Source organism: Micromys minutus (assembly GCF_963924665.1).
Source record: "Micromys minutus genome assembly, chromosome: 2".
Classification (NCBI taxonomy): Eukaryota; Metazoa; Chordata; class Mammalia; order Rodentia; family Muridae; genus Micromys; species Micromys minutus.
The window spans coordinates 13,978,975-14,004,163 of record NC_137971.1 but is presented as its reverse complement, the minus strand read 5'-3'; the positions used below and the strand labels follow the sequence as shown (position 1 = coordinate 14,004,163).

Below are 25,189 nucleotides of genomic sequence, written 5' to 3'. Positions count from 1 at the left end.
CTCCCCATCTTTTTCCCTCTGCCTTCCTTTAAACTAATAGCCAGAACAATGAAATCCCTTCTCAGACACAAACAGAACCCTGGTTCATTTTCACTGGGCTCCTTGTAACAGTGACAGTATCTGAACATGATGGGCTTAAGTTGGTGATACTGCATGTAATCATTTCCCACCTAAATCCCGTTTCCTGACACAAAAGCATCCTTTAGAGCACCAGAAGGTGCATGGAGCCTTCCTGGCCTGCTCAGAGAGGTCAAGGTGACAGTCACTTCACTTCATTTGTACAATGTACCTCTGAGACATCTCTGAGCCTGTGTTATGCAATACGGCTTGCTCAACAGCACCGTACAATGTGCTTCAGTTCAAGTGGGGCATTGCTATGACCTCAAACTTAAAGGACGTTCTGACACAATTTCAGTTAGATTATGCCACTTACAACTAAATGTGTTGCCAAAACCACTGTCTTTAATTATTCTAATGTGACTGTAATGACTTTAGCACTTTCCCATCAAGAATAAATAATTCAGGAAAATTACATGAAAGCATAATATAAAATGTTTTCATTTCAAGTTGTAATTATGACCCAAATATAATGTCAAATTCTATTTTTTTAATTTCTCTGTTTTTATACTAATATGTATGTGTTGTTCTGCCTGCATGTGTATTCATTGTGTATGTGCTGGGTGCCTGTGAAGGCCAGAGGAGGGCAATAGGTCCCCTAAAACTGGAGTTATAGATGGTTGTGAGCCACCATATGGAGGCTAGAAACGAAACCTGGGTCCTATGCAAATGCAACATGAGCTTTTAATCACAGAATGATTTCTCTAACCCCCAAATTGTGTATGTGTGTTTTTATTTTTTAAACAAAACAAAAACCCTTAGGCTGTTTCACCAAAAAAAAAAAAAAAAAAAAAAAAAAAAAAAGTAGATACATATAACTTACTGCTGAAACTCCAAAATTAGCAAATTTAGTGAAGATATTATAAAAATCTAAGTTACCTGTTTAAAAATCACTACCTTTCTTCTTCTTACTCTCTCCTTCCCTTCCCTCCTTTTACAGTGCCGTGGATCAAACCCAGGCTCCTCATCTGAGTAAGTGTCTACTACTGAACTATCTTCTAATACCCCATCTTGCCATCCTTATGCTTTATTCATTTATTTTCCTTTTTTTGAGAAAGGGTTTCACTATGTAGCCTTGGCCATTCTGGAATTCTCTATAAAGAGTAGGCTGGCCTTGAACCTAGATCTGCCTGCCTCTGTCTTACAGTGCCGATAGTAAAAGCATGCACCACCACATGGAGCCTCTGTCCCCATCTCTTCTGATTTCTGAGACGGGTCTCATTTTATAAGCCAGGCACTGGCATAGAACTCCTGAATTCAAACCCCTCCTATCTTAAGCTTCCAGAGTAGTTTGGTACTACAGGCAAGCATTACTGTGCTCAGCACTACCTTGTGTTTAGGGTACCTTATACTTTTAACCCTGTGTTTTAAGATGTTTTCATTATATAAATGTCTGAAAATATTTACTCAAAGATTAAAATGTACTAGTTAATAAAAATCTCAGTCACTTAAATTGCTATATAATTCAGAAGCTTTCAAATAACATTTGCATGTGTGTCTCTTCTGTATTAAAAAGGAAAATAAACCAGGTAGTTGTGACACACACCTCTAATCCCAGCATTTAGGAGGCAGAAGCCTCCTCTGTGAATTCAAAGCCAGCCTGGTCTACAATGTAAGTTACAGAACAGCCATGACTACACAGAGAAATTATCTCAGGGAAAATAAAGAAATACCTTAGAACATAAGTCTAAAACTAAGCTAAAGTGTAATTTTTCAGCAAGCTTCAAAATTAGCTTTTTGGGTGCTATATAATTAGAAGTCAGAAACAAAATATAATTACTAATACCTTAACTCTGCTTATGTAAAGGACTAACTTAATGCTAAAAGGAAGAGGTAAGCATATCTCACCTGTACAGACGATGCTGGGTCACTTACTGAACTATCAGAGGGCTACAGAGATAGTGAGGCTGGTAAGGGGCTTACAATATGAGCATAAGGACCTGAGGCAAGTCTGAGAACCCACACTTCAAAACAAAGTGTACAAAAGGCACCCGCCTGCGGTTCCAGCTCTGGGGAGGTAGACACTGCTAAATTCCCAGGCTCACTGACCATCTAGCCTAGCCAGTTTGCCCACATCCCGTGACTCCATCTCAAAAACCAAGGTAGCAAGGACCGCTGTAGAAACTCATTTCACAAACCTGATGACTAAATTCAATCCCTGGAAGGAAGCCGTAACAGAAAGAAAGAACTAACTTCTAAAGGCTGTCCTCTGACTTCCTTTCATACACACTGTGGTACACATGCACACTCCACATACATACATCCAAATAAGATAAATCGCTTCTGGGGCACATGCATCCCCCACCCACCTCCAGAGGATAAGGATTCTTTGTACTCACCCTCTTATGAAGTTAAATCCATGTGCACAAACCAAGAGGTTTCCATAAGCATCAACTTTCAAGAGATTTCCATAGAGCGTGTCAAAGACAAGTCCTCTACATGAAAGAGAGACAGTGCAAGTCACCATTCAAGAGCTTCATCTGACTCAAGCTCTGTAGCACCTCAGCTATATTCCCCAACAAAATAACCGCAGACGCTAAGTAAGACACGCATTATACGTATATAATCGCTAGACTGGAGATGTGCACTTGCATTCTGTGTTTGAATCCCTAGAATCCATCCCAGCACTTGTTAAGGCAGATGGAAGGTAGGACGGAGAGGACTCTCAGTGCAACAAATAATATTTATTCCATGTGTGGACTATTTCGGAGTAATGGCTCCATCAAACAAGCATGAATTATCGTTCCTTGTAAGGAAGCCGCCATCTTTCTAAATAGTCCGTGTTCCAGTAAATATTACAATATAAATATCTGTTTATCTCTTTATTGGCCCCGCAGTCTCACTCCTCAGGCCCAGTTTTAGTTCAGAGCCGCATGCACCTCTGTCACCCGGTCTGAGCTGCCACCACGGCCCAACTTGTCCATGCAACTCCCTTCCTTGGAGGTTGTCTACTGCCTGTTCTCTGTCTCTGTCCCGGGGTTGTTTCTCCTCTCCAGAATTCCACATAAATACAACTCTACAGCTTTTCATACAGGTTTATGTATTCACTCTCAATCCATAAACCTCTACACAACAAGATTACATCAAATAGACAAAGATACAAACTGCCCTTCTATATGAGGTATTAGACCTATAAAATCCTTAATGTTTATAGCTATTAAAGGCCAATCAATATCACCTGGGTCTAGCTGATCCTTGGGAACCTCCATCTTGCAACTCCACCTTCTCCTCTGACCTCTCAGACCTCTCCTCTCTCCAACTCCCTCATCCTGCCCAGTCTTTGGCTTTCCTTATGTTACTAATTAAAATGGGAAGGTTCAGAAGGAGTCACCTCGAGAGTGGGCAGCCCTTCTTGCGGAAGTGGAATTAACATTAAAATACAAACAGCTTCAGGACAATCTACAAGTCTGTAAATTTCTATGGAGGTTAAACTGCTCGTATTTCCCAGTATCCAATGTTACAAGTGTGGCAAATGTGACAGTATTTCAAACAAATGTCTTTCATAATCTTAACTCTTCCCTATCAAATCCAAAAATGCAAAGTGCTAGAGGTTCTTCCTACCAAAATTAGCAGAACACAGAGCTGCCCTTCAGAAACCAAGAGGGGCAGACTTGACACCCGAGCTCGTCCCTCAGCTTTAACAACCTCTTTCGTGCCCACCAGTGGGTCTTTCTGATTCAGTTCTACTCAAGAGCACAAAGAGTTGAGCACTCAGTACTTGGGGGGGGGGGGGTCTGAAGCAGGAGAATCAAGCTCAAGTGCAGCCTGGGCTACATATATGTTGAGAGAAGCAGGAGGAGACCAGGAGAGAGAGAAAAGGGGAAAGGAGAGAGGAAGAGGGAAGAGAAGTCGGGCAGAGATTAGTGCGGAACACAAAAGAAACAGTGGCAGATGACTAAGTAAATATATGGGAAATTTTGCTAATTTTAAATAAACACTAGCATTTATTGTTGCAGGAACAGGGATGAATTTGGAATTCATAATTTTGGGATGGGAAGTGGTTTTAATCCAAAAGTATCTTGAAATTTTACCTGGTAGGGAATGTAGAATCATATGCAAAGCTGAGCAGCTCCTGAGGATAGCCAATGGAAACTAATCTCTCCACAGTAAGCTCAAAGCCAAGGGATTCATATTCCGGAGACTTGTACACTGCACAAAGAGGAGGCTCATTAGTCAGCAGGAAGAACAGTCCATGAGAAGAGAGGCCAAATGAATGAGTCTCTACTTTTCCCCCAATTCCTCCTTTCTTCTTTTCCCTCAAACTTTGTATTCTGTATTATAGCCCGTAACTAAAGAAATCCAGCCATTAGCAGAAATGGGTTCTATCTGAACAGTTTTAGCCTGTTGTAAACACTTTCCCTGTATCTACTCTGACTCCCACAACTTAATGCTCGGGGGAAAATCTAATTCTCCACAGCTATGATATTAACTATGAGACTGAATAAATAGCAAACTAGGTAAGAGAGATGTGTATTTGTAGGAGGTTTAACTGTACCTGATGTAGCAATATTCAAAACACACTTTTTCCCTTTTCTCTTTATACTTAAATTTTAGCTTTTTCTGGTAGTTGCTCTGTAGTCTTCTAATCAATTTATCTGGTCTGCCTGTCAATGTTCTACCTGTCAAATGCATCTTATCAGCCCAAACAGCTACTAAACCTAACATTGCTACAACCTGCAAAACCAGTCTTGACAAGAATCATTGCAAACAAACTGTAAGAAAACACATCTAAGACAATGACAAAAATCTATTTTGCAAGCTAGTAATTAGACATTAAAATTTGGCTCATCAGACATGATCATCACTATGGTCATAGCAGGTGGATACATGCAAATGTGTGTGGGTAAAACTACTTATTTCTCCTAATCTGCTTCATATACATACTGTTTACTAAAAGCTTAAAGAACACACGTTTCAGTCTGTGGGGTTTCTCTTTACTATGTCTAAAATTTTACACCATGAAAGAGCTTTAGTGTTTCACTGAGCTCAACAATAAAATGTCACTCCTTCAAATATCCTTCTTCCAATTGGTATCTCCCTTGTTTCCAGGAGCAGGTTAAGTCACATTACAAAAACCAGTAACATTTCAAAAGCCTGTTATTCCTACTCACCAGCTAAGACAAAGATATCCACCCAGTTTTCAGTCTTTTGAAGCTCGTTTCAACTCTGGCTATGTCATTAGAACTCTTTCATCTACTATTAACATCTTTAGCCCACAGTCAAACTGGACTTTGCCATTTGTTTGTCTATTTAAATTGGTACTGTTAGGTCTCAAATATAGGACAAACTGCTAACTGCTGTGCCTATCAACAACTCAAAGTAGAGTCTGGGTACCAGTCTCCCAGAGTCCCTATCTGTTTAGAGTCCTCCTGGATAGCACACCCTGCTCCTGACCCCAAAATCCCCAGAAACCCCTTCCTCCAGCTGCTGTTCTTCCCTAATGCTAACTCTGCATATTTTCTTCTCGACCCCCCCCCCCTTTTCTTTTTTCTTTTTGGTTTTTCAAGACAAGTTTCTCTGTGTAGCCCGGGCTATCCTGAACTCATTCTGAAGACAAGACTGGCCTCAAACTCAAGGAGAGCTGCCTGCTTATCCCACCCAAGTGCCGAGAATAAAGACATATATTACCATGCCCAGCAACTCTGGATATTTCCAAAAGCAGTTAAACTTATTTCCCCCTATAACTTCTACTTTAGCCTCTCTACCTGTGCTGTGCTCCCTCAAAACAAAAAGTAAATCCTGAAACATTTAACGTAGAATTTCAAATCTGTATGATGTGCTTATGGCAAAGAAAAGTTCAGAATGTATGTTCACAGGTATCAACAGAGTTAAGAGCTGGCCATTAAGGCATGGTACCCCTGCTACAAGACTAATTTACACTGAAAAACAAAAACTAGCATTCTTCATCTACCTTCCCCAGCCATGATGTCATAGCAACTGTAAAGCCCCTTTTGACAAAATTTCTAAAAACCCAAACTTCCCCATACTAATCAAAATCCTACTTAATTCAAAAGTATTCAAGGGAAAAAAAATCCAGTACAGCTGACCTTTTTTTTTCTTCTAGGATCTAGCTCATGTGAAATATTTGTCAATTATTAATATTTCAAGATGGATAATTTGCTGAATATGTCCTTAAAATAAGATTAAAAACTAGATCTGGGGCTGGAGAGATGGCTCAGAGGTTAAGAGCACTGACTGCCCTTCCAGAGAGACCAAGTTCAATTCCCAGCACCCACATGGCAGCACCTAACCATCTATGAGATCTGGTGCCCTCTTCTGGTGTGCAGGCATACAATGCAGGCAGAATACATAATAAACAATTCTTTAAAAACAAACAAACTAGACCTTATTCCCCACCACTCTCAAACTCATGCCTAAATCAACAATTTTCTGTGGTTAATGAGTTAAGGTGAATTGGTCACTGAAAATGATGTCCATGAGACAATCTGAACTGAAGGTCAAATTAATTTAGCACTTCTTTTTTATTAAAAATTTAAGTTAAAATATAATTACGGAAGTTCTTCCTTTCCTATCCTCCCTTCAACCTCCTGAGTTTTTCCCTACTTCTTCTAGAATTGGTGGCTTATTATTATTGTTGTTGTTGTTGTATATATGTACACAAATACATATATGTATAATGTATTTATATGTATATGTATAATGTATAAATATGTAAATGCAACCTGCATTCAGTGTGGTTTGTATGAATATGACTCAAGGCTGACTACTTTGTATTACATAATTAATTAGGAGGATATCACTGGGAGAGGGTAATGATTCTCTATCAATAGTCATTAGTTCCTTGTAGTTCTTTAACTAATGTGGAAATCTGTGAGATTTCCTACTTCTATGCTAGCATGTCCAATGGTACTGTCATTGTTCGTGTCTTTAGGCAGCTATATTGTTTAGGTGTTGTAGGTGTAGCTTCCTGGCATATCTAGGAAACACAATCTCACTAGTAAAAAAAAATACAGAAAAATAATTCTAAATCCTAAACAAACAACAGTAAAACTAAAATACCACATTTACACTGTGTTCAGAGGGCAAAACTTCTCAAATATTTAATTATGGTGACTTTCTATGAATTTATCTTAGAAACTCTAAGTCTCCTTCCTTCAAGTCAGTTCATGGTACTTCCCAGAAACGTAACAAGTTCTCTGCATTCTCTGGCCTGAGCTGGATTCAAGTGTACCTGAGCCTGAGCCAGAAGGCTGTGTGCTGGGTGTATAACTTCTAGATTACTCAGGCCATCAAAGCTCTAGCTTGAATGCTGAAACTCACTATGCCCTTCTCACTTCTCCAACTGGGCCAGGAGAGACTGCCCTAGTCTTGGGTGGGAATGGATTTATCACAGAGAGTCCAAGTTCTTTAACAACCCTATCTATTTCACGGAGCTCTAAATTAATCAAGGCGGACAAGCTATTGACATGTCCTCATAAGCCTCTTGGATAATGGTTTCAGCAGTGCACACTCCCACAGCTGAAGGAGAAAAACTGTGGTTCATAAAACAAGGCTTTAGATGTTTCTTATAAATGCCCCTTGGGAGGAAAAACACATTAATTCTGACCTGGTTGCAAAATGCCATGCAGCTTACGCAGTGTTACCCTCCTCCAAAGACAAAGGTGAAGAAGCCCTCAAGGCAGAGGCAGGCATACCTCCCCAAGTTCAAGGACAGCCCTACACAGGCCACAGAGGCCTACTTAATGTGATCCTGTCTCAGAAAAAAAGTTAAAACAGAAAAAAAAAAACAAAGCACCTTTTTCTCCCAATCAGGCAGGCCCTTTAAACTAGCTGCAGACATCTTTGGGGACCAGCCTCTATCCCTCCACTGCAGAACTCTGCTTTCCCACAGCTGAAAAAGCTCTAACTTCAGTTTTTTTCACAAAACTGGAAAGTGAATAATCCAAAGCTTCAAGCATCGCTCTCACAACCAACTTCCCAGGGTTCCAACACTGCACACAGGTTCCTGAGCGTGGCAGTCTCTCATAACTGCTTACTTATTCTCGGAGGAGACTCTGTGCCTAGCCCAATTTACCCAAATCCAAAGACAAAGAAAGAAATTGTTTTAAGGGCCAAAGTCCAAAAGAAATAGGAAAAAACAAAACAAAACACCACCCTGCTTTAGCCACTAGGACAGCACACAGTGTTCTCAGGTTACGTAACAAGACTATAAAGAGAACAGCCAAAGCTTTGAAAGTTGAAGCTACAGAGCGCATTTAACGATCTTCTTTACTCAATAATCTGCAAGGAAAAACAGCTCTTCAAAAATAACTGCACACTGTGGAGTGAAGCTGTGGGCTCTGCTCTGTGTGGAAGCTGTTCGCTCAACCAAACAGCTGACATTAACAGAGAATGCTCCTTTGGACTAAGGAAAGTTTCTGCCTGAGTTTGGAATGCTTACGCATCTTTTACCATTGTCACCAAGACACACTGTTCGAGGAGCTTACAGACTTTAGAAAAACAAAGGGCAAACCTCTACAGAGGTTCCAGCCCGCAGAGTACTGCTGCCCAAAAGGAGGACTCACATGAGGCAGATGCAGGTAGTGTGCCACTCCAGTCCTGACGGAGTTACACTGGCTTTCCTGTTAAAAACAAAACAAAGCAACAAAACAAAACAAAACAAAAACAAAAGCTGGTTTTAAAGCTGTTGTAATGAGCTGGAAGGGAGAGACAACATTTGGAAATAGGTATTTACAGGAGTTACACTGCCCTCCAGTCTAGAAGCCTCTACTATCACTAAAATTAGCTCTAATTGGCTATAACAAAGTATGAGCATTGAAAATAAGCTTAAGTATTGTGTATTATTTCTTTTAGCACCCTGGGTTAGGAATACAACTAAGTCTGATAATAAAATTTTAAGCCAGAGAAAGAGAAAAACTAAGTCGGTCTGCCTTAGTTTGCTTCTGAGGCTTTCAGGGCACTACTACAGAAACTGGCTGGTAAGTGGGACTTAAACTGAACTACAGCTCGTAAGACTGATTTAAGAAGAAAACAAAAAACAAAAGCAATCCCATCTTGCCTTCGAGTATCTATTTACACTGAAGCTCCTGATACCAACCTTCTACCTTTCAACACCCAACTGCTATCCCTATATGCACTCTATCAACACATGCTGCTGAAAGTTTAAGGAAATGTCTATATCTGTAATGAAAGCAAATTTAAAACTTTCCATTTTGTCAGTGGATATTTTTTTCTGAGTGGATATAATTTCTGAGTAAACAGAATTATAATACTGAATTTCATAATTAAAGCAAATATCCCAAAATAATTGAGTTGAATATACATGTGTATTCTTTAAACATATGGATACTTCTAAGATATACACTATAGAGACTTTACAGGAGAGACTCCTTTAAGTCCTAGGTTGACGCTTTTGTTTTTTATGTAAAAAGAAGATGGTAATTATAGGAATAGCAGAAATGATCAACTGATGTATCTAAAAATACTAAAGACATTGCAACTAGGAAAAACCATCACTACCAGACAGTATAAACAGCAGTAACACAGTTCACCCACCCCAGAAGTCATTAGCCTTTAGGCTGTACATGAAATCAATATTAATGTTCTTTGTATTTAATTATTAATCAATCCATGTGGCATTACTCCTCTGTAATTATATCTAGAAAACACATTAATGAGCATTTGAAAGAGAAAATACTAATAAAATCTTCCTAGTTCCACATCAGCAGTTACCAGGACCTTTTATACTATACAGAACAGTCCAAAAACTGACCCAGCAACAGGCACAGGCAACAACTTTTCTCTAACTCAGAAAATTACAAATGATCTAAAAGGTTGGAAATTTCTTTAAACTACTTGGGTTTTTAATTTGTATCAAACTAAAGATGCTAAATCCCATGGGACATGTTTAGTAATATTTTCTAAACCCTGAAAGTTACTAAATATGTAAGTAAAGTAACTAAGTGAGCCTTAAAATACTGCCAATATTTCCATTCTTGAAAAACACAATTAAATGGTAACTAAGAAACTTATTTGTTTAAAAGTACCAAGCCAGAGAGCAGGAAAAGCAGCCCAGTAGCTAGGAATACCTCCTGCTCATCCAGAGAGCCTTAAGTTGAGGTCCCAACATCTATATTACCTGAAACTCTAATTCCAGGACCTCTAACACCTCTCACTGTTCTCCTCTGCTACCAGAGATGAGAAGCTTACATTCACTCAGGCATATATGTACCTGGTTTTTTAAAGAGTATTAAGCCAGATATGATGCCACATGCATGTTTTCTAGCACTTGTAAAGCTGAAGCAAAACTGTCAAGCCAGCCAAGTCTAGTACAGGCCAGGCAGGGACACATAATAAAACTCTAATAACACAGGCAAGCAAACAAATACGAGTGGGAGTCTAAAAGAATATAAAGAACTCAAGAAATTAAACACCAACAGCCCAAATAATCCAATTTTAAAAGGGGGTACAAAGCTAAACAGAATTCTCAACAGCTGAGAAGCACTTAAAGAAATGCTTAACATCCTATGTTATCAGGGAAATGCAAATACAAACAACTGTGAGATTCCATCTTATACCCATCAGAATGACTAAAATAAAGAACTCATGCTGGAGAAGGCCATGGGTGCCTTGTCTGGCTTCAGTGGAAGAAGATACTATTATACCCTGAGACTTGATGTGCCAGGGCAGGGTGGTACCTGGGGAGAGGGAGAACCCCTTCTCTGAGGAGTAGAAGAGGAGGGGGGGAGAATGGGGCTGAGAAGAGAGGAGAGAGAAGGGCTTTGATCAAGACATAAAATGAATGAATAAATAAATAAAATAATACTTATTGTAAAATAAAGGGAAAATAACAACTTAATTGAAAAATTTCCTCTGAGAATATCTACACATTTATCAGGACCTTGTATCTTCAGTATTGTTTAAGACAAAAAAAACAAAAAACAAGGGGCTGGAGAGATAGATGGCTCAGTAGTTAAGAGCAATGTCTGCTCTTTCAAAGGACCCAGGTTCGATTCTCAGCACCCACATGGCAGCTTACAACTGTCTCTAACTCCAATGTCAAGGTACCTGACAATCTCACACCAATGCCCATAAAATAAAGTTAAATAAATTATTAAAAAACCAAAAAAACCCTCCAACCCAACAATAAAACTGAAATATTTCTGAGATATTTAAAAATCAATGCAACCCCCCCCACACACACACACACAAAACCTAACAGCCTTTATCCTAAAGGCACTCACAGCTCATGCTACACTACAAGGACACAAAATTAAGTATTTTAAGTTTCAGAAGATGACATGACCTTAAAAGGTATAGACAGGGCAGAAAAGATGCCAATTCCCTCCACCGAGGAAACTGTCTAACTCTATGCACACTTTAGCCAGCCCGATGCAGGAAGCTGGTTTTGCTAATGCTTCCCAGACAACAGTCCCAAGATTCAGACTCTGCTAACATCTCTCCACACCTATTGTCACGGTCAGGAAGCATGAACACAAGCACATGAAGTGATTAAGGAAGGACAGGAGTCTTGCCTGAATGAAAACATCCCTATGCAACTACTGCTGACCTGCTTGACAGGATAAAGATTAACTATTGCCAACTTAGATTTTCATCTCTAATCTTTCATTTTTAAAATGTAACCCAATTAAGCTAGCATTAAACACATGCTTGTAGTCTGTCAGCTGAAGATGGTCTATGCACTGTATCAATACTTTAAGCCACAACTTCTAAGCATGGTTTTCAACTCATCTGTAATTGAATAACTGAATATGGGACTAAAAATTCTAGTAATGCTTAAGGTTTTGACTGCACAATGGCCAAAAGTCAACTGAGAATCAACTGTGGTGATGCATCTGAGGTCTTTTAGGCAGTGATCATCTACACTGCATACAGGACTTCACTTGTTCTAAATACGTGGCATGTGCTTTCCATGTGCATGCTGTCCTTCCACATGACAGGCTCAATCACGAGACTATCACATGAGTTAGTGCTTTTACAGTCTATAAAGTTTTCTGTTCTTTTAGAAATATGATGGTTTGATTACACAAATACTTAAAATATAATCAATCATACCATAATTTTTCAGTATATACATATCAAATGTTAGATGGATGCAGTTAGAGCTTTTATTTTAAAAACTGCTATCGCTGACATGGTTTTCAGCTTTAAAATATTAAATGCAGGGCTGGAGAGATGGCTCAGTGGTTAGGAGCACTGGCTGATCTTCCAGAGGACTGGGGTTCAATTCCCAGCGCCCAAATAGCAGTTCACAACTGTCTATAACTCCAACTCAGTAGGATCTGGCACCCTCACACAGACAGACAGAAAGACATATGTAGGCAAAATCATCAATGCATATAAAAATAAATAAATTTTAAAAATAGATATAGATAGATGCATTTAAAAGTAAATAAATCTTAAAAATAGGTAGAAAAAAAGAAAGGAAGGAAGAAAGAAAGAATGTTAAATAAATTTTGACTTGGGATTAGGACATAATTTCCAACAATTACTGAAACTATCCTAAACATACTTCTGCCACTTTATACTATATATTTATGTAAATCGGTGTTCACAGCATGGATAATTACAAAATCAAAATACTCAATATTATTGTATATTACAGCATTAAATATTTGGCCAAGGCAGATATGGTATATGCCTTTAACCCTAGCACCTGGAATGGAGAAGTAGGCAGATCTTTCTGAGTTTCAAGGCTAGCCTGGTCTATGTAACAGGTTCCAGGCCAGAAAAGACAACAGTGTGGGATCCCCATAGATAAACAGACAGACAAATATACAGACATTCTGCCAAGACGTAGTTATTTTGTGTAAAAGTTACAAACATATGTATCTCACTAGCTATACAAAATCGCCTTTGTGTTTAAATGTATAACAAAGAAGTATTTTAAACTAATTCTTATTATTTGTTATCAGTAAATGATTTGTACCCCTATTTTCTAGACCTGTGTGCTGAAGATCATGTGAAAAATGTTCATGTACAAAGAGGAAGTGGAGAGAACAAATGTAAGCAGCTCTGGCTTCATAAAGCTATCCTCTATTTTTTTTTTTTTTTTTTGAAACATTCTTATTATCGTCTTCAAAGAGTCTTAAGTAACTAACATTTAGGTACATAACAAGTTAGAAATACAGGGGAAAATAAGTTTAGAAACCATGAAATATCGCAGCGGCTTTAAGAAATAAAGAGCCATGGTGCAGTCCCCGAAATGCCACAACAATCATTTCCCCAGAGTCAAACTCCTTTGTGAGACTGTTGCACAACACTCGGTGACGGAGAAGAACTGCCATCTCAGCACTGGCCAGAGGCAGGCGAGTCAGAAGTTCAAGGCCATCTGTTCTTGGCCATATAAGGAGTATGAAGCTAGCCTCTGGTACTGACCCTGTTGTCTGCCCACAACAACAAAGGTTAGAAGTACCAAGTTTTATGTATTAGCACCAAAAACGGGAGAAAAGTACTGTAACTTGAGATATCCGCAGGGCAGCATAACCATATTATATAATTCTCCTTTTAAACTGTTTTTCTGCTCACTTGAGATGCTCCTACTGCAGTGAGTTTGGTGAGGATTGCTGACAGAAACTCTAGTCCAAGTAAACAAGCCACAAAAAAATGTTCATTTAAATGTCAAGAAAGTTGAGTCCATTCCAGTAACAATAAAATGAAACCTGAGTGCATCTACTGTGTATTTATCAGAGGCTAGTGACCAGAGGGCTTGAGATGCTTTGGCTAGCAGTGGGATAGTTTTTTCTTAATTTCTTCCCCAGTACTCTTTAATAGCTTTATTCTGATGCTTCTCTTTATGTTAGGGAAGTACTTTAAAGTACTTACTAAGGTCTGAGATAATTGGATTTCACCTATAGTAGCTTAATGACATGGCTCAGAAACAGACAAGGGCAGTAGTAGCTCAGATGTAGTTTCTAGCTGTAGTTGAATAAGAACAGCCCTACGGGCTCATGTGTAACTGCTTGGTCACCAGGGATCAGCACTATTAGAAAGGATTAGGAAGTATGTCCTTGATGGAGGAAGTATGTCATTGGAGGTGGGGTGGGCTCTTGAGTTTCAAAAACCCATGTAAGGCCCAGGCTCACTCTCTCTGCCTTTGGATCAGAATGTAGCTCTCAGCTTCTGTTCCAGTGCCTGCCTGCAGGTTACCACGATCCCTGTCATGATGCTAATGGATTGAAACTGTAAGCAAGCACTCAATAAAATAGCTGTATTCATAAGACTTGCCTAGGTCATGGTATCTGTCTTTCCCAGTAACACATTAGCTAATTCCGAAGATTATTTTTAAATAATTTTTTTATTTTTATTTCATGAGCACTGACATTTTGCCTGAATCCATGTCTCTGTGAGAGTGTTGAATCATTTGGAACTGGAGTTATAGACAGTTTTGAGCTACCATATAGGTACTGGGACTTGAACCCGGGATCTCTGGAAGTGCTCTTAACCAGTGAGCCATCTTTCCAGCCCCTCCCTAAGATTTTTCTAATTGAGAAAATACATACAATTTAATCTTAGTATTTAAAAAATACTTAAAATAAACTATATACTAAGACTTTATTTCTAAAAATTAAGTTAGACTAAGTAGCCAACATTCTAGCACACAGGAGTTGAGCTCTCTACCCCCAACCTGAGAACCTATTCACTGTTAATGGCCTCTAAGATAGAGACAGTCAGTTTTTCTTTTTACGGTGTAGTCCTCAATAGGTCAACCACAGTACCGGTAGTAGATAGTTTCATACTTGTGAATAATTGGGCAGTACAAATTAAACTCACTGAACTTTAAAAAAGAAATGGGGAGGAGAACATTGAAAATAAGTCTAGAAGAGTTAGAAGAGTTAGAAGTTACAGAATTTTAGTATATAAAATTCTCAGAAAGAGTGGGGGAAAGGAGGGAAGGGGGAGTCTTAAAGGAAGTTAAATTATTTGGGCTGACAATATTTCCCACAAGATCCATAGACTAACAAAACTCTCAATACCAGGTAGGAAAATCCCTCCTTTTGAACGGTTGGTCTGGGTAGTCCCCAAGTGGTTCTCAAAGCAACAGAGGCTACTGATACCTTGGCTGCCTTTCAGGGTTTGAGGGTGGGCCCCTATTGCTGAAGACACTGAACACCTAAGACATAAGACTCAATGAGTCAAACTGGATCTTTTTTCCCTGGTACCAGAAAAACAAACACCAGCATGGCTAAGTATCTGTAAAGTACCACATATCAGTAGTAAACAACTGCTATCTAACTGAGCTTAAAGCCCATTCAAAAGGAAGAAAATCGCATCAGGTATGGAAAACCTAGCCAGCTTCCCAGGGCTAGTGAAGTAACGGACATCAGGAAAGAATCTAATACTACCACTTAATAGACTAGCATAATTCCTTACTATATTCTAAATGTTACCCTCATAACTAGAGATAAGTGTACCTACTACTTACTGATCATCAAAGAAGCCTCTCTTTAAAGCAAATGAAAACCATCACAAAAAAACCACCAGATACAAGGTAGAGATCAATGGATCTCGAGGAGCCTATGAGATGGATACATCTACATCACAGTTCCTGCATCTATAGCTGAGGGAACATTTAATGAGAAGGGGCAGAAAAACTTTTAAGTGCTAGAATACCAGAAAGTCTGCAGTCAGTTTCTTCTAGGATGGTGGCAAAAACAGGCCTAAATGATGACAATATCAATGGGGATCTTAACATGCAAGGGGAAGGTTTTGGGGTCCCATCCAACACAAAGAACCATAGGTAACTAGTGACTGATGAGAACCACCTTAGTCGTTCAATGTAGTCAGTCATGAAACCACATACTCATCAACACAGATTCAGCAGGTTACATTTATGTATTTGTGCATACACATACACACATATATAAATAAGTACATACTTCCTATAACAGTAATAAAGAAAAAGGGGTTTGAAGTGATGTACCTGAGAGGAGCTGGAGGGGGGAAAGTTATGTATTTCTATTTCAATTAAAATCGTTTAAAAAAACAGAAGAAGAGCTAGGGCCATAGCTAAGGGATAGAATGTTTATGTAACAGACACAAATCCCTGGGTTCAATCCCCACCACAAATAAACACATATACCCTTAAATGAAAGGAAAAAGACAAACTATGATACTATCAACATGCCAAAGAAAGGGCTATAATTCAAATGGTGAAGAAAAGATATTTTTGTTTTAAGCAAGATTTTCATTTGGGGGCCACAAAACCAAAACCCAGAAAACAAAAAGGTTTATGGTTTGTTGTTAAGTTTTTGTTTTATTTTGTTTTGGGTCTGTTATTGATATCTAGAAATTACTGGACAATTTTGGTCTTGAAAACTCAGACCACATTTAAAAAACAGAAACTGATCTAGGCTTAAATTCCATCTGTGAGTTTTAAAACTCAGTTGCTAGCCAGGTGAAGTGGTACAATAAAGAGGCTGAGGCAGGAGGACTTCCATGAATTCAAGGTTAGTCTGAGCAATACAGTAAGTACCAGGCCTGTAAACGCTAAGTAGCAAGTCTGTCTATTCAGTTTCCTAAGCCCCTAATCTTATACGTGAGCTCCCAGGTGAGAAGGAAGAAAAACCCTTCTCTTTGAAGGAACAGGAAGGAGCTGAACACATCTTAGCCAATCACATTTCCCCATGACTGTCTACTTTGCTACAAATCCAAGCATAATGACAGACAAGTTCTCTCATTTCTCTGGTCCTATGTCATATAAAACAAAATAATGTTCTTCCTTGTTAACCTGTCTTTTGTTATATGAGGCCTTGGCCATAAACTTAAATGGGAAGTAAAGATATTTCCTCTTCCTTTTATTATATGTAAAAAGTCATTTTATCTTTTGACTTGGCTTTCTTTGTAAATGTGAGTAGAGACCCAAGCCCAGTGACCTATTATGGTTAAAAAGATAAAGAGCATATTTCCTAGTACAGGTACATGGTTTACAAGTGTTAACTCTTGTCTGCCTGAAAATTTCTCAACAGAGTTGGTGGGACTGGACACTAGCCATGATAACCATATGTTCTAATCGTGCAAATACATTTACCACTTATGTAAATAGCTCAGAAACTAAACATATTAAAGCTGAGGATGTAGGTCTGGGGAGAGTATAACTTCTTGTCAATCACAGAGCCTAAGTACTAGAAGTTGAAACCAAAACAAAACCAAGAAAACCTTCATGCTTCCACATTGGGGAGGGGGGAAGAAAAAATTTTTTAAAAAGTCAAGATGGGTTCCAAAATGAACCAAATTAAAAATAAAGTTTTTCACGGGCTTTGTTGTTGCTTTTTTCTTTTGGAGACAGGGTCTCACTATGTAGCTCTGGCTATTCTGGAGCTCAGTATGTAGACCAGACTGTCTGCACAGAGGACTTGCCTCTGCTTGCTGGGCTTAAAGGCTCAAGCCACTCCACCTAGCTCAATTTACATAGTTATAAACTAAGAGTCAATATGTCAGTTTATATTTATAAAGGAACTAAATAAATATTAATAATAACCCCATATCCCAAATGTCTTTTTTTTTAATTTTTTTTTTATTTTTTTTTACAAATGTTGTCTTATCCCCATAAGAGCTGTGAAGAGTTTGTATGTATGAGTTCAGATTCAAAAGACACTTTTCAGCCTCCAACATGAGAAACAAATCTATTTATAGCTACCCATGACTAAAATAACATAATCTTTGAGATAAAATTAATAACTTTGCTGTTTTTTTTCCTTTAGTTCCTAGTAGAAATTCAAATTTTATTGATTGGGCAAGGTCATATAGAAAAGCATGTTCTAAATGCCAACAAAAACCAGAAGACAAAATTTTAAAATAATATCTGTGCTGGTGTGATAGGACATGCCCTTATTCCTAGCACTCAGAAGACAAAGACAGATGATTTCCATGAGTTCAAGGCCAGCCAGGCCTACATAGAGAGTTCTAGACTGATCAGTAAGGGCTGATACAGTAGACCCTGTCTCAAAACAAATCAATAACAAAATATATAAATGATCTACAATACTAATATAAATTATCTACAACACTTAAATTTCATTATATCAAAAGTCACAACTAGAGAGATGACTTAGAGGTTAAGGGCACTGGCAACTCTTACAGAGTTACCTGCACCACATGAGAGCTCTCAGCTACCTAAAACTCCAGCTCTAGGGGATCTCACATCCTTTTGTGAGCTCTTCTGACATCGGGCATACAAACAATAGACATAAAATAAGTTTGTTTTAAAAGTCATCAACCATTTAGAAATACTATAAAGATTAGGTAAATGGAAAGATATAACATGTACATGGATTAAACAGACTTAATACGTCTATGATAAATTAATTCCAATAAAAATCCCAGTAGTCAGTCTGTCTCCCTGTCTGTGTGTGTGTGTATGTGTTCATGTGTATACAGGTCATGAGAATAAGCAAATGAAGTATGGTATGTACAATGTGTGTGTGTGTGTGTGTGTGTGTGTGTGTGTGTGTGTGTGTGTGTGTGTGTGTGTGTATTTGCATGGAGTCTAGAGGTCAATCTTGGGTGTTGTTCCTCAAGAACCATCCACTTTGTATTTTTAAATTTTAGTAATATTTAGTGTGTGTGTGTGATGTGTACATGTGTGTGAATGATGCACATGTAGAAGTTGGAGGAATATTAGGTGTCTTCATCTCCACTTCATTTCTTGTTTAACTGTTATTACTGAGGAGCACTTATGTATGTGTGCATACACACACAAGTATGTAAGTGCACGTGCACAACTTTATGGAGCCCAGTTCCAGAAATTGAACTCAGACCCCTAAGTTTACCTGGCAAGTGCCTTTATAGAAGGAGGAATGTCTCCAGCCTGAAGCTCACTTATTGGCGAGGCTGGCTACTCAATGACCTTCAAAGAAGGCCTGTTCCCCTACCTCCACCCCAACCCCCAAAGACCTAGAGTTACTAATAGGACTTACTGAACCCACACTTGGCTTTTTAGGTGGATCCTGGAGGTTCTAATTCAGGGGTAGGGAAGCACTATCAAAGAATATAGAGTTTATACTATGTTGTAAACCTCAATTAAAATAATAAGGATTTAAGCATAAAAACATTAAGAATTTAAAAAAAAATCAATACCAAGTACAAATTTCCTAGTTTCAAAATCTTATTTCTTTAAGCGACACTCACATCATCTCCTTCATCTTTTTCCTCAACTAGAATTAAACTGGGCTCTGCCCTATTTAGTGTCATTTATATTAATTCTAAGTTTAGCCTGCTTGCTTTTGGATGCTTGATGGTTTATCTCATCAAATGGACTGGTCTCTGGGTAGACAAGTTTATAAAAGGCACAGTGGTCAGCTGAAGGTAAAATAGACTATAAGACTGGCTCACATCTTCAACTTTTAAAAAAGGATTTCTGAGTCATCCTGCTCTTGCCTTTTGTTTTCCAACACCAGCTCCCTCTGCCCCACCTCTTACAGAAGTACCTGAGTGTGTGTACAAAACTCTTGCTTTGTTCAATGTGGCATCTAATGTCATCAATGTGAAGAGTGTCCCTATAAGGCACCTGGTATCACTGAAGACTTGCAGCAGCTGGGTGAGACTACTGCAGTCTGTCCAGAGTCTACACTTGGTAAGGGAGAAAACTGACCCAATGTTTGCACACTCTTCGCCTCTCTTTAATTTGAAATAAGAAAACTGGAATCTGTGCTGAGAGATTCACCCTCCAAGATTCTTTATGTCTTTTCATAGTTTTTCAGTTATGGTGACAGAGGCAATCATGGAAAATTCTTTTTCTTCAAACTGACTTTTATTTGGATTCTTCTGGCCTGTTATTGGTTTTCAGAGATTTCAAAGAAGGTCTGTTCTTTTCACTTTTATCCTGAATTCCACCTGGAAGAAGTGTTTTGCTGTGAATCTTCGTGGCCTTAAGGTTCAAAGACGTTAGACACCTACATGTGTGCTCCACATTGGGAGCCACACCTACTTGCCATGAAAACAAGGCTCTAAAGTCTACCTCCCAGAAACCTGAAGCTTGAAGGGGCTGCATCTGCAGGCTAGCCTCTAAGAAGAGCAGCATGGTGCAGAAGCACCTTCCACCCTGCTTTATATGACAAGGTCTCAAATGGCCTGGAACTATTCAAGCAAGGCTGGCTGACCAGTGAGTCCCATGGGCCCTCCTTTCTCCACCTCTCCAGTTCTTAGATTAAAATCCAACAGTTATGTTCAACATTTTTATGTAGGTTGTGGAGATGTAAGCTTCAGGCTTGCACTGAAAGCACTGTCCTGACTTAAACCATCTCCACAGCACTGTACTAGTGGGGCTTTCTTGTTTGTGGTTTGATTTTCACTAATCATATAGTAACATAAAGGAGCCATCTTATTAGAAAAGTTGTTAAAAAAAATAGCAAAAGTTGAGGATCCAAATAGACTAGAAAGAATAATGGTTCTTAACCTTTTTAATGCAATTTAGTACAGCTCTTCATGTTGTAGTGACCCCAACCATAGAATTATTTTGTTTCTACTTCATGACTATAATTTTGCTGCTGTTATGAATAAAAATGTAATTCTGATATGCAGGATATCTGACATGCAACCCCAAAGGGGCTGTGAACTCCAGGTTGAGAACCATCAGACTAGAGGATTCTAACAGACCAGAATACATGCATCTAAAGTTAGTGTTTATTTAGCAGCTATAGTAATACACTTTTTACTAAACATATACTAAACATAGAATATAGATGGGAAAAGAAAAGTCCTTGCTCTTGAAACACTGACAAGCCAAAGTAAACAGTTTACCCAAAGCTACAACTAAGACAGGTTTGGTGGCACACCCTAATCCCAGCACTAGAGAAGCAGTGGCAGGGGCATTGCAAGTCCAAGTACAGCTTGAACTGCACACAAAGCTACCTACACACTATTGACTCTCAGTGTACTCAGTTGTAGGATATACAGTAAGACCCTATCTTAAGAGCACACAAATGACTAGAGGCTATAGAGGTTAAGAGCACTTGCTGTTCTTCCAGAGACACCAGGTTTGATTTCTAGGGGCCACATGGCAGCTTATAACAGTATGTTAACTCTAGTTCCAGGGTATCTGATGCCCTCTTCTGGCCACCCTGGGTACCAGGCACTCATGTGGTGTAGAGACATACATGTAGGCAAAAGACCCATACATGTAAACAAAAATTTTAATGCTGAGGGGATTTGCCAAGTGTCAGAATTGTACAGGGAATGATTCCTAAAGAATATAGGATGCCAGCACATACCTGTAATCCCAGCACTGAGAAGGCTGAGGGAAGATAATAAACTCAAGACAGCCAAGACAGCTAGCAAAACTCACCCTGTCTCAAAATAAATAATAAATACGTACATACATATCAAGAATGTTTCTCCCACACACTCAAATCTTAAAGAGACAGAAACACACTTCTCGTTATTTTATCACTGTATTTCAAAGCACATCCTCTAATGAAAAGTCTCCTAACTTCAAATATGTGAGTTTTTGTTTGTTTTGCTTTTGTGTGTTTTATGTCAAAAGTTACTAAGTTACTTTTTGTGACAACCATTCAAAAAAGTAACTTTTAGATTTAAAAGTTTTGTGTATTTGACTTTTTTTTAAAGGGACCTCTTTAAACCTGTTAGGGGAAGGATGAAGAGAGTGGGAGGCAAGAGAGATGCCTCTGTAAGGCCCATGTTGGGAATCCCTTCCCTGAGGGACCAGCCACACAACCGTATAGTACAGAATAGAGTTTATTCAGGTCATGGGAGAGTTAAGAGGGTGGTAGAGGCAGAGAGAGAGAGAGGAGAGAGGAGAGAGGAGAGAGGAGAGAGGAGAGAGGAGAGAGGAGAGAGGAGAGAGGAGAGAGGAGAGAGGAGAGAGAAGAGAGAAGAGAGAAGAGGCCGGCCATGAGCACGTGGAGGGAGAGGGGGAACGGGAAGGAAAAAAGGGGGGGAGGGGGGGAAGGTAGGGGTAGGAGAGCAAGGCTGCAAGAGCACAAGAGCAAGAGAGAGAGAGAGGAGGGGTCAAGCAGCTCCTTTTATAGTGTCAGGTCACTGGGGCTGAGCATACCTGGCTGCTGCTGGGTAATTGAGGGGTGGGGTTTACAGAATCCCAACAATACCTGCCCAGGATGATCTCAAACTTCTGGACAAACAATCCTTCAGCCTAACCTTCCTAAGTGCTGAAGGTGCTGAGGCTACAAGTTCACAGTGTCACATCTAGCTAAAGATAATTTTTAAAAAGATTTTATGAAGACTTTTTCCCAGAGTATTGTAACTACATCTGTATGTGTTAAAAACATATACAGGTGCTCATCCTGACCACTCAGACCTACTACTCTTAAGTTATAGAACATCCTGATGATGTTGCCAATGTTTCAAGTTCTGAAGAGATGGACTACAGATTGACACACTGGCTATTTCAACTCTATCTCAGAGACAGAAGGGAAGAAAAAGCACAGTGTGCTCTTTTAAGGAGACTGCGATAATGAGCAAAGCTAATACCTTTAGTTTAAAAGTCTTTTATATATTGTGCAAGCAATCATTTTGATAGGAAATGGACATGTGTCCTATCAGTCCACAAGTAAAGTATTAATGGGCTATGGAGAGGACTAAATGTACTGCTCTTTCAGAGGACCTGAATTCAGTTCCAAGCACCCAAGTTAGGAGGTTTACAAACACCACTGACTCCAGCTCTGGGGGATCTTATGCCCTCTTCTGGTGGTCACCTGCATTCATACACACACATAGATGATACTCACACATATACATGTACAGATAATTAAAAATAAATCTTCTTTTAGAAAAGAGCAAAACATTATGAAACGAGGGCTATATCTCAGTAGTAAAGCATTTGCCTAGCATGACCAAGGTCTTAGGTTTGACTCCTAGCACCACTATCGAACAATCATGGAAATGTTTGGGGTTTAAAAAAAAATGTTTCTGGGTGTAGTAGCTTATGCCCACAATCCAAGCATCTACACCCTTCCCCAATTCCTTAATAATAAAATATGTACAACTTCAATAATTAACATTATGGCAGTGAGAAATCTGAAAACTAATCTTTAAGCTGGGTATTGTGACACATGCCTATATTCCTAGCACTTGGGAAGCAGATATGAAAGATCAAAGATCGATACAAGTTCCAAGCCAGCCTACATGAGTTCCAGGCCAGCCTGCATGAATGAGTTCCAAGCCAGGCCAGCCTATATAACTGAGTTCCAGGCCAGCCTGCATGAATGAGTTCCAGGCCAGGCCAGCCTATATAACTGAGTTCCAGGCCAGCCTGCATGAATGAGTTCCAAGCCAGGCCAGCCTATATAACTGAGTTCCAGGCCAGCCTGCATGGGTGAGTTCCAGGCCAGCCTGCATGAATGAGTTCCAAGCCAGGCCAGCCTATATAACTGAGTTCCAGGCCAGCCTGCATGACTTCAAGGCCAGCTTGGACCATAGTGTGACACCTGCTCAAAAAAAGTTTTTTCCTCTTTTTGTAAAACAGCTTAAAAGAATTAGAGCCAAAAATGTCCAAATAACACACATTAATGTATTCATTAATCTATAAATTTAGTAAAAAGGTTTTTTTACAAGAGTTTTAAAGTAAGTTAGGACTTTTTCTAATCTGTACAAGCTCAGGAATTAACTCTCAAGAATCTGGGTAACTTCAGTGTTCACATATCTCAATGGGAAAACAATTCAACAAAAGCTTCTTGGCGCCAAATAAATGATTATATGAACAAGTGACTACTGAACTGCCTGTGAGCCCACTATCAAGACCAGCAAGCAGTTCTTAAGAATTCAAAAAGCATTACTTACCAGCAAGGGTATAATCCATATCAAAACCAAAACACTTTATCTTTTCCATGGCTAAACTTCGGTTCACAAACACCCTATTAAAAAAATAAGAAAGTTGCATCATGATTAACACTGAAATGCAATGACGTTATTTCACTATTTCTCTATACTGTCATTTATTTTATTTTCCCAACTGACTTTATGTTATTGTATATATTTATGGTGTTTAACATGACAAATTGATATTACATACACACAGTAACTACTGGGGACTAAGCAACTTAGACATGTATGCAGTCAAGTCTCCATCCGCCCTCCTTCTTTGACTCCCTAGCACACCAGATCATGACCTGTGCTCATACTGTACTGACAAGTCTTTGGCAAATGGCTCCTGAATAACTGGGCTTATGTTACTCACTCCCACTAGTGCACACACACGCACACACACACTTTAAAAACTTCTTTACAGACTCCTTTATGTTACAAATTATAATAAAAATGGACAGTTTTAAAGAAGAACACATTTCCAAAGAATTGCTTAAATAATTCAATTGAAGATGCAAAACTATCATTTATTTTCTCTGAAAACATGAAAACCATTTATATCTTATATATGCAACTGCTTCCATACATAGGTTAGCTCCATAAGTCTGTTAGTTTCTGAAAGAAGTTACACTTTCGTTAAGAAAATTATAAATTCTTTTATGTGGAGGTAAGGGACAGGTGTGGTGGCAAACACCTTTTAATTCAGCAGAGACAGGCAGATCTCTATGAATTTGAAGCCACACTGATCTATATAGTCAGTTCTGGGTCAGACAAGTTTAACAACAGACAAGAGAAACTCTGTTCACAGTTAAAATTTCTAACCCAGAACTGTTCCTGTCTAAAACTAGAACTGCAGGGACAAAAATGCAGAAGAGACTGAAGACAGGAGCCTAGCATCTAAGCATGGCTGTCCTCTGAGAGGCTCTACCAGCAGCTGACCGAGACAGATGCAAATACTAACACCCAACAATTGGACTGAAGTCGAGACCCCTATGGTTGAATTAGGAGAACTGAAGAAGCTGAAGGGGAGAGGGACTCCACAGGAAGACCAACAGTCTCAACTAGCCAGACCCCAGGAAGCTCCCAAACACTAGCTACCAACCATGGGCATACAAGGGCTGGTGCCAGGCTCCCAGCACATGAACATCACAGGACTGCCTGATCTAGCCTCAGTGAGAGATGTGCCTAAACCCTTGAGAGACCTGAGGCCCCAGGAAAGCGGGAGGCCTGGTGTTAGGAACACTATGTCAGAGGTAAGGGAGAGGAGGAATGGGATAAGGAATGGTGGGAGGGAGGACTGGGAGGGGGGCAG

At 39.2% G+C, this 25,189-nt stretch overlaps 1 protein-coding gene across 2 annotated transcripts in view; it reads right to left on the bottom strand.

Annotated features, from left to right (window-relative positions):
* Window positions 1–25,189, bottom strand: part of NT5C2 (5'-nucleotidase, cytosolic II) — a 71,520-nt gene that overhangs the window by 12,894 nt on the left and 33,437 nt on the right. For both annotated transcript variants that reach the window (XM_080911473.1, XM_080911474.1), the window contains 3 exons: window positions 23,854–23,927; window positions 4,149–4,266; window positions 2,457–2,552 (listed from right to left, as the gene is read on the bottom strand). In XM_080911473.1, the coding sequence (XP_080767599.1) occupies window positions 2,457–2,552; window positions 4,149–4,266; window positions 23,854–23,927 (288 nt within the window). The remainder of the gene's footprint in view (window positions 1–2,456; window positions 2,553–4,148; window positions 4,267–23,853; window positions 23,928–25,189) is intronic.